This window comes from Macrotis lagotis, chromosome X, assembly GCF_037893015.1.
Source record: "Macrotis lagotis isolate mMagLag1 chromosome X, bilby.v1.9.chrom.fasta, whole genome shotgun sequence".
Taxonomy (NCBI): domain Eukaryota; kingdom Metazoa; phylum Chordata; class Mammalia; order Peramelemorphia; family Peramelidae; genus Macrotis; species Macrotis lagotis.
In genome coordinates this window covers 2,300,259-2,314,634 of record NC_133666.1, presented here as the reverse complement: position 1 = coordinate 2,314,634, position 14,376 = coordinate 2,300,259, and the positions used below count along the sequence as shown (strand labels likewise).

General features: G+C 49.9%; 1 protein-coding gene across 3 annotated transcripts in view; it reads left to right on the top strand.

The window, feature by feature from the left end:
• The window catches only part of F8 (coagulation factor VIII), a 114,237-nt gene extending 100,136 nt beyond the window's left edge, over nt 1-14,101 (top strand). For 2 of the 3 annotated variants that reach the window (XM_074208206.1, XM_074208207.1), the window contains exons 21-25: nt 2,069-2,224; nt 7,721-7,865; nt 8,080-8,228; nt 9,028-9,204; nt 13,436-14,101. In XM_074208206.1, coding sequence (XP_074064307.1) covers nt 2,069-2,224; nt 7,721-7,865; nt 8,080-8,228; nt 9,028-9,204; nt 13,436-13,591 — 783 coding nt within the window. In that variant the 3' untranslated portion in view covers nt 13,592-14,101. The remainder of the gene's footprint in view (nt 1-2,068; nt 2,225-7,720; nt 7,866-8,079; nt 8,229-9,027; nt 9,205-13,435) is intronic. The other variant, XM_074208205.1, reaches the window with a different exon arrangement.
• The last annotated feature ends 275 nt before the right edge of the window (nt 14,102-14,376 follow it).

Genomic DNA, 14,376 nt, shown 5'->3' with positions numbered 1-14,376 from the left:
GGTCATTCCTTGTTGCCACAGCAACTTAGGAGATGAGCACAAGCCAAAAATGAGGGTCAAAACTCTCAATGGCTCACCCAGGTGAAGGAGCCAGTGGCAGTAGAACACTCCACAGTGGGCCAAAGGTGGCAGGAAGCCTGGGGAACTGGAGCACTGAACTGGTAGACAGCTCTTAGACTGTCTCTGAAGGGTGAGCAAATCAACAGATTTACTTGTTGGTAGATTGACTGATACCCATCCTTAACAGTAGAACCTTAACCTGGAAAGCCCTTCCTGACTACATCTCAGCACCAAGCTGTACCTTTGCAGCCCAGGCTGGGGTCCCAAGCTCCTATTGGTTGAAGATTGACCCTGGATGGACCTCCAAGAGCCTGGCCAGTCAGTTACCAAGTGGCCAACATGGCCTCAGATGAGGAGATCTTAATTCATTTTAAATTCAAGGCTCTTTCACCTATTTGGTGGTTTGCAGTCATCCCCTGGAACATGGGGGAGGTGGACAAGGGGAACTGCCCAAGGCTGCCCAGGCCCCCTCAGAGTTCATCAAGGCTTAGAGTCAGAGCATCAGACAATATTCCATCCCTGATGACTACGAAGATTCTGTTCAAACTCTTTTGCTGGCATTCAAAGCTTTCTCAAGACCTTTTTTTGATTCATGGACCAGTCTGTGGAATACTTGAATGTTGGCCAAGTTCTTTCCCCTTGCTAAACCTCACTTGGTTCATCTCCAAATTGAGGGTGTTGAGTCAGATGACCTTGAAGGACATTTCCACCTCTGCTCATCGATGGCTCTGCTGCCTGCCCTGGTTGAATGATCTAAAATGCGATTGGGAGAAGCCCTGCTAGGCCCTGTTCCATAACACAAGCATTTGAAAGCTTCCATCATCGTGAAGCCTGTGCCTGGGGTTCCTGCTGATCACCACTCCTATCTCAGCTTTTTGTATCCCTTGATGTTTGACCCAAGGGTCTGCACACTAGGAACATTGAACAGAATGGAAAAAAAGTGATGAGGTCCTTGAGGTAATTCGAATGGTTGGAGGGAGAAGGAAAAGAGATGAATATTTGGAGGGAATAGTTGATAGGATTTGGTGATGGCTTTCTGGGAAAGAAAAAAGGAAGAGAGTGGTCCCAGACTGCCTTAGTGCTTGTTTACTTGGAGCTTGGCTACTTGGGAGAATGATGATCTGCATTGAGAGAGTCCCTGGGAGATAGTATTGGGGAGGAGGGCCTGAGGCAGTGAGGGGATTAGTATCCAAGGGGAGAGGATGCAATGAGAGGTGGAAGGAGGAGATGGTATGACCTTTGGAGGATGAGCAATGATGGTCCAAAGAGGTCCTTGGGGAGGAGAGAGGCTTCCCCAGCATTTGAGCATGGGCGTGCAACACTGCATCTTGCCCTTTACATTTCTGCTCTTCCTAGTTTTTTTCTTCTTTTTAAAAAAAAATTATTTCAGGCAATGGGGTTGAGTGACTTGCCCAAGGTCACACAGCTAGGCAATGATGAAATGTCTGAGGCTGGATTTGAACTCAGGTCCTCCTGACTCCAGGACTGGTGCTCTATCCACTGTGCCACCTAGCTTTCCCCTCTTCCTAGTTTTTTGTGTTCTCTGACTCTTTAAAGATGATTGTGTTGATTTCTACGTGAACATCAGACCCCTTCAGTAGAATGCAAGGGCCTTGAGGTCTGGAAATACTCCTGTTTTATCTTTCTGTCTGCCAGAGTCTGGGTAACAGCCTGGGCTGTACTTTAATAATATAATGGCACCGTGTGATCCCATCCCTTGTTGAGTTCTCTCTGGTACCAAGAGACTACCAGCCATCCACACTGGAGCATTCTGGGGGGAATCTTCTCCATGTCTTTCAGTGAGAGAGCCACGGAGGGGCCACCTCTTCATGTCCTCGTGGCCTTCCTTCCATTCTCATAACATTTGAGGTACTTGTGGAGTGCTTCAGCTGTCCACTCATGGGGCCTTGTGCATGGAAGGAACTTAATAAAAGCTTGCTGAGTTTCTCCAAGATGATTTCAAGTGTTCAAGAGACAGAGTAAAATGGGGCTCTGGTTTCATTGGCAGGTTGACCTATTGGAGCCGATGATTATCCATGGGATCAAGACCCAAGGAGCACGACAGAAATTCTCCAGCCTTTACATCTCTCAGTTCACCATCAGGCACAGCCTTGATGGCCAGACTTGGAAGAATTACAGAGGAAACTCTACTGGGACCATGATGGTGAGTAGACATTCCTCCCAAAAAAGAGACTATCTTCAAGCATGGGACAAACTATAAAAGCTCAAGGCATAAATCCCCAAGACTGACTCCCCACTTCTGTATGGTAGGAATGAAAGAGAGAGATTTCATGGGAACTAGCCCTCATCTCTCTCCTGAGCTTCCGTTTCACACCTCTAGCTGCCCAGTGGGCATCTGCACTTCTCTCTCCTGTAGGCATCTCACATTCAACATATCCAAAGGCCAACTCATTATCTTTCCCATAAACCTATTCCATATTCCTAACCTCCTTATTACAATTGAGGAAATCATCATTGTCTTAGCAGTGATGCAGGTTCAGACCTCAGTGTTATCCTTAACTCTTCTCACTCATTTTGTCTCCAATAGTCAATTGATTATCAAACCTTTTAAATTAGACTTCAACATTTGACAAACCACAACCTCTATGGGTGCAGACCCTCATCACCTCACACCTGGACTATTGAAAGAGTCTGCCTGAGGTGGGGAGGGGTCTACCTGACATCTCCTTAAAGTTTGGGTCTAACCATGTCCCTCCTCCCTCACCAACTTGAAGGCATTTGGAGGCCTCTCTGCTTCTGTGATCAAATAGCCACTCCTCTTTGGCCTTAGAGTCTTTCCCAACCTGGCTCTAAATGGCCTTTCCAGATGGACTACCCTCTTATCCATTTGACATGTTAATGCAAGTGAGTCATTTTCCTCTATCATACACAGCCTTCCACCTCACTCTCTATTCCTTTCTACAATCTGCTCCCCTCCTCCCATATGTTTGGAATATCATCCTTTCTCACTTCCTTGAGGAACCTCTAGCTCTCTTGAAGACTCAACTCCCATCACTTCGTCAGAGGCCTTGTTGGATCCTTTTCTCCACCCCCATCCCATCACTTTGAGATTATTTTCTATCCAGGGATATAAAGTCTGCCCTGTCCTAAGTGGTGAAGATGCAGAGAAAGGCCAGAAGCCATCTCTGCCCTCAAGGACCTCCCAGTCTAATGGGGGAGATGACAGGTGAAGAGCTCTGTCTTATATGTAGAACAGACAGGAAACAGGGAAGGGAATTTTGCCCCAAAAAGAGAAAAGACTTAAAGGAAACTGAAGAATTAGCCACTTTTTCCAGATTAAAAAAAAGGAGTTGTAAAGATCAAATGCAATTCTGTTCATACACTTAATAATTCCCTAGCTGTGTGATTTTGGGCAAGTCACTTAAGCCCATTGCCTTAACTAAAAATAATTTTTAAAAAATGCAATTCTGGTGTCGATTATTCCATAATTGGAGGTAGTAAGCAGGTATTAATCACCCCCCCCACCTCCCATGCACCAGTAGTCAGAGTGTGGAGTCCTGGGACATCCATATGAAGCAACATCATGGAGTGATGGCGGTGGCCTTTGGTCAGATTCTGACATGGACACTTGTCAAGTGGGTGACTCTGGCTTAATCTCTTCCCCTTTCTGGGTCTGTTTCCCTTTCTGTAAAGTCCCTTTGAGTTCTTCGGGGGGGGGGGTAGAGCATGTTAAGTCTTCCTTAAAGATCCCCATCCCCCCCAACTCTTCTCTGCTTCCAAGCAGCCTGCTTTTCAACATTCTGCTGAGATCTGTCTGTTAAACTTGGTTCCCTTCCTTAACTGCACCGCCCAATACTGCCTGTTGATGCTTCAGGTTTGTCTCAACCCCCACTTCTCCTCTGAGTACTAGGCCAGCGCGTTCATCCCTTAGCTTAGCCCCCCCCCCCCCCGTTAGAGTTACAGACTCTAAGAGCAGGAAGGGGTCTGAGAGATCAGCCAGTCCCAAAGCTCAGGGAGAGGATGAACCCTGCCCAAGTTGCCCATATTGTGGCCTATTGGCTGAGCATCTGCTCACAGGGGCCCACTCACATGGCATGCCTCCTTTTGATTTCCTCAACTTCTAGAATCTTAGCCATCCTTTAGGACGCAGCTCATGTCTCATCTTAGACTTCCCTGACCCAAGTCCTTTCTCCATTCTTTCACTTTCTATATTTTGTTTCCTTTGGCTTTTTAGGCCACTGCTCTTTCCTCTGTGAACAATCTTTCCCAGAATCCTTTGCTGGTGGTCTTCAAGTCTCTCTTCCATGGGCCCTCTTCTTAAACTTCAATCTGTACATGGGATTTCAAAGGAAATCAATGACATTGAAATCTTATTCGAATATTTTTAAATTGAGTTTGTGGGCACTGGGGTAAGCAGCCCTGTTGTATTGGATCCCTGATTGACTTCACTATGCCTTCCTAAGCTGGGGTTGCCAATTTCATGTTCCTACCTGGACATCCCTGGGCATCAAAACCTTCCCTCAAGCCTCCCCCTTCAGAACTCACTTGCTACTGTATGGCATGCCGCCATCCTCCCGGGCACCATGGCATGCTACCTCAGTGCCATCCTCCACTCTTCAAACTCACCTCCCATATCTGATCCATTGCTGACCCTTGGCATTTCTCCTATCACAGCATTTTTCACATGTGTCCTCTTAGGCATTCATGTTCACTCCAGAACTATTGCAGTAGGTGCTGGGTGGGGGGTTCTGTCAGCCTCAAGTCTCTCTCCACTCCTATCCATCCTGCATTCAGAAACTAAAGTGATCTTCCTAAAACACAAATCTCACTGAGTCACCCCTCCTCCACTCAATAACCTCCAGTGGTTCCCTATTGCCTCCAGGATCAAAAATAAACTCCTCTGGAGAGAGTGTCTAAGCCAGAGAAGGGAGAGATGACTTCGGTTGCCGAATACAGATGAGATTTCATCTCAGGCCATCAAAGATATTAAGGATTCAGAGAGATGGGTCCTGCCCCACCCCCATTCTGCAGTCCGGCTCCAGCAGTTCCTTGTGACCTGATAGTAGCCTTCAGTCCTGGCATGCCCTGTGGCATGTCCCTGCCCCTACTCCTGGCTTCCTTTAATCCTCCCCCAGCTTCCCCCTGAGTCTTGAGCAGCTTTAAGTTACATGATTGTTGCCCTCTTCCATTAGCTCATTTTGCATTTTTTGGGTCAACAGCAGAGCAGAGTAGAGTGCAAAGGGTCTGCCCTTTATGAGGCCTTGTACACTGAGGACAGCCAGGGATCTATACGTACACCCCAAATATCCCATACAGCACCGAAAACAGATAGACAAAAGATCGAGCCCCTACAGGCCACATATGTGCCATCTGCACTGCATAGATTCCCTAGCTACACCATGGATCCACATCCACACATAGCACGTGTATGCCATGTGCACGCTCTATGCATGCCACATATGCTATCTAGAATCCCACATCTATCATGTCAAAACAACTGCCCACCCCAGACACATCACACAAACATCATCCATATAGCACCCCCCCAAATACATGCCCCATACACATCACACATATAGCTTATATGCACCCCCATATATACCATGTAGAGATCACGGTATAGAGATAATGATTATAGTTACACACACATACATACACACCACATATACATACCCCATGTGTATCATATGTACATCACACATGCCGTATATGGGACGTACATACACACTACATGCCATGTATGGTATGCAACCACATGTGTGTTGTGTGTGGATACTGGTATGCTGGGTGTGTCCATGTATAGCACACAGACTATGTGTGCCCTACATGCTGTCAGCGTGAACTATGCATAACCCACACAGCCCATATGTGTCCCCGCCACATCCATGTGTGTCCATACCCATCACATCTGCACTCTATATGCAGCCCATGCAGATGGTGAATACACTACCTGCAGAGACACTATGCATAGAGCAGATATCTGTCATGTCCCCACTTCCTCTTGGCCAACTATGCATCATTCTCTATGTGGCTATAGACACATAGAGAGATGTCTGTCTAGGAGTGCATTGGATACCATAGACACACTACCTCCACCCCACACATGTTACATGCATGGCACATGTGTGTACTGCCAATACACATGTGTGTACATGTGCACCGCTAATATACCACATAGACACTGCCTACATACCAGATTCATCACACCATGCATGTGTGTGCATGTGCATGTGTGTACACATGTAATGCGATGCATATCTTCACTCATGTATAAGACTCTGTATTACATATGTGCCACAAACACACCATACATGTGGAACACCTACATACTTACCATACACACACCATGCACCATATCAAAACCACACGCTATAACTATTTCTTGATATCTCACATGCACCACACATATGCACTCTATAAACACATAGCCCATCTACATCCCAGAAAAGCAAGGTATAGACCATGTATGCACCCTAGATATATATGTATTGATGTCTTTAAATACCCCTGGGGCATCACTGCCATGCCAACTCCATGGGGAGACAAGAGATTGGTCAAGGGAGCAAGAACTGCCAGGACAGGAGGACCATGCAGATGCCACATACATCGCAAATATCAGCACATGTTTGTATCACACTTATCTCCTAGATACATATGCATACATCGTGTATAGACATAAGTTTGCTGAATCCCTCAGCCTCTTTGGGTGAGTTTCAGCTGCCTCTGTAGAAAAAGAAGATTATCCAGGACAGCTCAAGGGCCCACTTACATGGAAGGGAGATGGGAGATGCTACTTGTCAGGTTCCAAAGCATAGAACTTGGGGCTGTGAAGGTACAACTGGAAAGAGGCAGATAGAAGATTGAGATGAGGGAGACTTGGACTGATGGAATGGGGAGAGTCAGGACTGGAGGTCTGAGGAGACAGCTTGGGGTACTTACTCTACTTGCTGGGTGGGTGCTGGGTGGGAGGGTGGGTGGTTATACCAATAGTAGACAACCCAGAGAGAATCCAGGCCCCAAAGACAGGGGGCTGAGTGTAAACACAGCTGCTCTGCATTGAGGCTTAGAGATGCTGACTTTGCTCAGAGGCATACTCTCCTCCATCAGCAGGAGGATGCACCTTGACCTTTCCTTTGCCTATGGAATGCTGTGCTACAATGGATCTGGACTAGTAGTGTGTGTGGGGGGGGGGGGGACAAGAGAGGGGTCAGATAGGAAGGCAATGGAAAAACTGAGAGGGAGAGAGGGAGAGATAGACCAGAGAGAGAGAACAACCTGGGGCCTCAACTTCTTGCCAACTCTGTTGGGAGACAAGAGATCGCCCAAGGGAATGAGAACCGTGGGGATGGGAGGACCATGATGATCTGGGAACCAGAGCCAATGGAGTAGAGCAGGGAAAGGCAAGTATAGGAATGAACCCAGTATGGCCTCAAGAGTTGCACAGAAAGTTGGTGTGGGCACAAGGGCCACAGGGAGGAGAAGAAAATTGCCTTGGGGATGAGAGCAATGGGTCCAAGACAGGGGAGGAGATAGTTTGGGACTCTGCTCCCCTAGGTTGGGGAGTCTCTGGGCAAGCCAAGCAGGTTAGTCTAGGAAGGCCTGGGAAGACCACCCCCCATTTGTCCCATGGGCCTACCTGTCCTCCCAACCTTCCTCACTACCTATGGCTCCTTCCCTCATCCTATTCACCATCTTGTAGGTCTTCTTTGGGAACGTCGATGCATCGGGCATCAAAGAAAATGTCTTTGATCCTCCCCTCCTGGCCCAATACATCCGCCTCCAGCCCTCCTACTTCAGTGTACGCAGCACCCTACGCATGGAGCTGCTTGGCTGTCCACTGGACAGTGAGTACCCAGAGTCCCTGTCCATCTGGGCCACCATGCCCAAGATCATGGGGTAGCTTCTCAACATAGGATCTAAATTCATCATCCAAGAGCTTGGGAAAGGGTGGAAGGTAGTGAGACTATAAGCCCACAGAACAGAGGGAGTGGATGCCCTCCGGATGCAAGCCTGCCAACCTTGCCAGTGACTCCCCCTTCCCCTCCCCCCTCCATCCAGGCTGCAGTCTGCCACTGGGCATGGAAAATCGAGGCATCTCTGATGCCCAGCTCACGGCTTCATCCCACAAGGCCAACGTGTTTGCCACCTGGGCCCCTTCCCAAGCCCGACTTAACCTGGAGGGTCGAAGTAATGCTTGGAGGCCCCAGGTAAGTAGTCAATGGAGGTTCTTCAGACACCCTCAGGAGAGACAATTACAGGTGGATGACCAAGGAAGGCCCCCTACTTCTCCTATAGGCCTACCTGCCCTCCTACACAATCTCCCTACCCGAGCAGCCATCTCCACATCCCTCATCCCTTTGCCCGTTTTGTTTTGCTTTCATCCTGAGACTACCTGTCAACCAACTCCCGGGGCAAGTCATCAATTAAACACATACTGGTGATACCGAGAGAGATGCTGATCTCCAAGTGCAAGGGACCAGCTATAAACCCAAGACACTGGACATAATCAATTGGAGGATGGAAGGTGGGGGTGGGGGGACTCACTAGCATTTAAGAGAGATTGAGGAAGGCATCCTGTAGAAGAGGAGAAGGGACTTGAAGGAAGCTAGGAGACAGAGATGAGAATGGGGGTGGGGAGCATTCCAGGCCTGGGGGACCCAGCAGAGAAAAAGCCCTGAGTCAGGAGATAGATGAGGCCCGTGTTCCTGGATCTCAGATTGGGGGTGGGCAGATGATGGAAGGTTTACCATCGTGTGGGCACTGGTGCCATCTAGAGAAGAGCCCAACTCACAAGGGGCTGCCAGAGATAAAGCCCTGGGAGGGCTGAAGCTTCAGTGATGGAGCCTCTGTGTTTTGGGGCCCCTGTTGGAGTAGCCCTGGTTGAAAGCCAGTTGGGCAGCTTCCTGCAACATCAGTGTGTGGATGAGGTCCAGGGATGGAGGCCTCCCCCTTTCCCCTCAACTTCTTGGAGAGGGTGGCCCATAGCCCAATCATGTTCCTCCCCAGGAGAATGGGCAGAAGGAATGGCTTCAGATGGATTTCCGGAAGCTGATGAAGGTCACCGCGGTGGTAACCCAGGGAGTCAAGTCTATCCTCACCAGCATGTACGTCAAGGAGTTCTTGCTGGCAAGTAGCCAGGACGGCCGGCACTGGACCTTTTATCGGCAGGATAACAAAGTAAAGGTAAGTTGAGTCTGGGAGAAATGAGAGAAAGTCCTTTTGAGTCTGGCTGGGCCATGGCAAGCAATCCAGTGACCTAGCACCCAATGGAGGGTTGTAGGGGCATGGAGGAAAGGAACAAGGACTCCATTGGCACCTAAGTGCTTTACTGATGGGGCATCAGAAGGGGTGGGGGTTAAAGACCTCAAGGAGCTTGATCTGAAGGGACATGGCCACAGGGTCCAAGGAAGGCAGAAGCCTCCAGCTCTTGGACCTCTCCACAAAGGCAGAACCTGGACTTACTCAAACTGGGGAGCCAAGAGCCTTGGCGGGACACTGAAGTGCCACCTCCTGGGCTGGCCAGGAGATTCCTTCTCACCTTTCCTTATCCAGTTAACTAATAGCAACTATGGCCTCCAAGACTAAGACTGCCTTGGCAGAAGGTTCTAGCCTGACCTCCCACACACCTTGGAGGACAGGGAGGGAGAAGGGAGGCAGGGGGGCTGAGGGAGGACACTGCTAATCTGGCTTCAGCTAGGCCTGCTCAGGGATTTTCCTCTTGTGCTCTCTCTCCATCACTCTTCCCCACTCTTCTCTCTGTCTCTCTGTATCTGTCTTTTTCCATCTGTGTCTCTGTCTGTCCGTCTGTCTGTCTGTCTCTCTCTCTGTCCGTCTCTGTCTGTCTGTCTGTCTCTCTCTGTCTTTCTGTCCGTGTCTGTCTGTCTGTCTCTCTTTCTCTATCCCTGTTTCTCTGTCTCTGTCCCTGTCTCTCTCTTGCATGTCTCTCTCTCTCTCTCTCTCTCTCTCTCTGTCTCTGTCTCTGTCTCTCTGTCTCCATCTATTTATCTATCTGTCTATCTCTCTGTCTCTATCCCTGTCTCTCTCTCTATCCCTGTTTCTCTCTCTCTCTCCCTCTCTGATTCTCTCTCCCTCTGACTCTCTTTGTCTCTCTCTCTCTTTCTCTGTGTCTATTTCCTATCTCTGTCTTTCTGTCTCTGTTTCTCTCTTTGTCTCTGTCTCTATCTCCTTTTCTCTTTTTTCCTCCCCTTCTGTCTCTCCCCCCCCACTGTCCACCCCCTGCCCCCCCATTCTGTGCCCCACTTGTATGTGGACACAGGGCCCCCCCCCGAAGGCCAGGGCATCCTTGGGCTGAGTTGATTGATGAAGCAGCTGATCCATTTGGAGTCAGAGCACATTGGATTGGCACTTAAAGGTCCTGGTTTCTCACCTGTTTGCTCTTGGGCCTCAGTTTCTGTATTTGTAAAATTCGAGGATATGTCTTGTTGGATGTTGAGGCACTTGGGATTTTGCCTCTCAGGCCACGGCCCACACTCCTGTCTTGAGACTAAATGGAAAATACCCAGAGCAGACAGGCTTCAGAATTCAGCCCGGCAGAGGCCCAGAAGGCCATGCTGACACTTCAGAGGGGTCTTCTGAAAGTACAGTTTGACCTTGTCACCTCCCTAATACCTGTTGAACTCCAGTGGCTCCCTATTCCCTCTAAAATCAAATCTGATGTCTCTGTGACCTCTCCACCTCCCTACTCACTACTTTGGCACTGGCTGTCCTCCATGGTGGGGATGGCCTCCCTTTCTCAACCCAGCCTCTTCTGTGCAGGTCTTCTGGCCTGCTTCCCCCCACCCCGCCCCCTCCACCATACTTCCCTCTGTGATTCCTTCCCACTTACACTGGGAGGGATCTTGTCAGTTCACAGCCTGTTGTCTCTCCCATTAGATTGGAAGCTCCTTGAGGGCAGAAACTCTTGTTTCCTCTCTTTTGCATTCGTAGCACACAACCCAGTGGCCTGGCCCAAACAGCCACCCCAGGGCCTGAGAGAGCTACTGACTGGGCTTGGCTATGGAATCAGCTATGGGCTCTATGGCCCATCTTGGAGGCCAGGACAATAGGCTGTGGTCCTATCTTCAAAAGGGAACAAGGGGGGGGGGGTGCCAAGATGGTGGAATAGAGGTGGAAACCTAACCCAAGTCTCCCAGAATTCTGCTCCAAAGACCTTGAAAATCAGGTAGGCATGGAATTCTGGAGTGGCAGAGCCAACAAAAGGTTGGGTGAGGTGTTTTCCAAGCCCAAGACAACTTGGCAGACCCAAAGACGCGGTGTGGGCCCCAACAGGAGATAGATGGGCCTGGAGCTCATTTCCGGGTAAATGGCAAGAGCAGTGGTGCTCTTGGAGACAGTGACAGTAGCAGCAGCAGCAGCAGCAGCAGCACTTTCAAGAATTCTCGGCCAGGGCGACTAGGTGGAGCAGTGGATAGAGTACCAGCCCTGGAGTCAGGAGAACCCGAGTTTGAATCTGGCCTTGGACACTTCATAACGACCTAGCTGGGTGACCTTGGGCAAGTCATTGAACCCCACTGCCTTAAATAAAAAATTTTTTAAAAAAAGAAAAAAGAGTGCCCCATACTGGCACTAGGTATGGTGCTATTCTGGTGCCCATCCCCAGGCAGTTCCATGGCAGAGAGGAGGAATTATAGGGGTCCTAGTCCCAATTCCAAGCCAGAAAGGAACACTAGTGCTTACAGGGGTCCTTTCTAGGTGAAGCTCAGAGCACAGATCAGGAGAGCAGTGACCACCCTAGGCCCCAGATCCTACCCCCTTGGAAGGGACTGAAAACTTCCAAAGCCCCCACACAAGCTCTGAAAACAGCACCAAGATGGCACCTGAAGCTTGAACCTGTGACCCTCATCCCCAGGTGGGAAGAGCCCAACCTTAACAGAAAGTTCAAAGCCCACCATCCAAAAAGGATCTACCCTTTAAATGAAGCAAGTGGGGACACCCAGGAAAAGGAAAGAGGACCAGCTATGTGAAGTGGGGATACAATAATTGTCCCAGGGCTAGATGGGTAGTCAGGAGGCTGGTCCCTGATCCCATGTGACCTTGGGTATGTCCATTAGGCTCTTTGGGAAAAGTTGGGCCCATCCTCTAAGGCTCCCATGGTCAACATCCCCGCCAAATGCCCCTTGTGGAGCAGGATGGCACCCAAAGGAGCAGGGGAAGCTCACAGACAGATGCCATCACCACTACACCAATCACCCCCAAACCCCAAGCCTGCTTCTAAGGCTAAGCCTCCAAGCCATCTGGCTAAGAAAGAGCAGCCCCTGTGGTGACAGGGCCTGCCATCTCCCTCCCACCCTGCCACCCCCCAGGCTGCTGGGCCTCCTTCCAGACCAGCTCTGTCCACCATCCATCATCTGGGTCAGCCATCATCCATCTGAAGGGACTGAGGGGGTAGGAAAAGAAGTCCTCATCACCAAAAGCCTTGGTGCCATTAAACAGCTCAGTGGAAATGGGTGTCCCTGTGTGCTTTGCCAGTATACCCTAAGGACTGTAGGGCTTGCCTTCCTTCCCACTCAACTTGTGGCCAAAACCTCTTTTCCCCATTAGAACAGAAATCTTAGTGAGCACTTAATACTTTTCCATTCATTCATTTTACACATGAAGAAACTGAAGCTTAGCAGATCGAGTGACTTTTCCAAAGTCATACATCCAGGGAGTGCCAGAGACAGAATTGGACTCTTCCTACAGTCATGGGAGAAACGAAGCTGTCTAGAGAGGGAGGCTTGGCAAGGGGAAGGGGCTGGACCCCACAGCCAGGGGAAAGGGGAGAGGTGCAGAAAGCAAGATTGAAGGCAGAGAGGCTCTTGCCCTGGCCTCAGTGACCCCAAGTTGTTGAGCTTTGTTGTTGAAACATTTTGAATAGCCTCTGTTTCTCTGAGAGCCCTGGCTAGTTTATTTAATGCCTATCAAAGCACTCTTGTAAGAAGAGCCCCAAGGGCTCCCCCAGCCACAGCCCCTGAGAGGCCACGAGGCAGATCTCCAGGAGAGGACCCACCTCCTCCAGCCTGGGGCTGGCGATGGCTAAAGGACACCCTCTTGGTGGTGACAACTCCCAGAGGGACTGGAGAACTTTTGGTCCTTCTTCTCCACCCTCTTGCTGGGGGGGGGGGGTTGTGTTTTTCGGATCCTTGAGGCTCCAAATTGGTCTACCTGGCAGGGGATCGGAAGGTCGTCCATCCCAACCATCCCGCTCCTTTTCTGCTGAAGGAAGTGAGGCCCAGTGACAGCCACACTTGTGACCCAGACTCACGTTGCCAATCCTTCCTAGTTGCCTCTATCTTAGTATGACATTTGGGATCTGCTCAGCCTTCCTCCTGTCTCCTCCACTTGGCCAAAGTCAAGGGTTTCCACTATGTTCCCTCTGCTTCGTGCTGAGTCAAAAAACACCTTTTTCTTTCAGATCTTCAAGGGCAACCAGGATTATTCCAGCCCCGTGGTGAACACTGTAAAGCCTCCACTGTTCACCAGATACCTGAGGATTCACCCCCGGACCTGGGCTAACCAAATCGCTTTGAGGATGGAGGTTATGGGTTGTGACACCCAGCAGTTGTACTGATGGGTTGGACCCCTTCCCATACCTGTCTCCTAACACCTTCCCCTTCTAGTCGGCCACCCCTTTCTCTTCCCCACACCTCAGACCCCCGGCTATTAGGGTGGTGGTGATGTGATGCCCATCCTTTTCAGCTGTTCCTGACTATCTTGAGGCTGCCTTTGGGGGTAAGAGAAAGGAAGGTACCCCCTTCTTCCAGCCTTTAATCCCCCTAGCACAGCTAGAGGGTGTCGAGTACAAGAAGCTGGCTCTGCCATGGAGGGCCTCACTGGTTTTTGTCGGGGAGGTCTGTGGGGCGGGGGTAGGTGGATTCTCTGTGACAATTTTAGCACCCCATTAAACTCCCCTGGCTCTCCCAACATACTGCTGTTGATTGATGTTCCCCAGTCTGGGGGGGGGGGGCTGAGGAAGTCCAAGTGCTTTCAATCATGACTAACAGCCAGGAGAGCCCCCCCCCATCAATTCTTTAGTGTGGTCTAGGAAGCAGCCTTCCTTGGTTGAGCTTTTCTATTAAACTGCTCAGACAGAATACATATCTTGGGGGGGGGGGATGTGAGAAAAGGGGTTTGAAAAAGAAGAGAAAGCCAGATGGGAGGAGAAGGAGAGGGGGAAGAATGGAGAGAAGGAAAAGAGGGAAAGAGCTAGGGAATGAGGGAAAGGCCAGGGAGAGGGAGAGAGAGGGAGGGAGAGAAAGGAGAATAGGAAAGGGGGAAGGAAAAGAAAGAGATTGAGATTGGAGATTTTTTTTTCTCTCTTGGGAGCTATTGGTGATGGTGGTTTTCAGTGGTGAT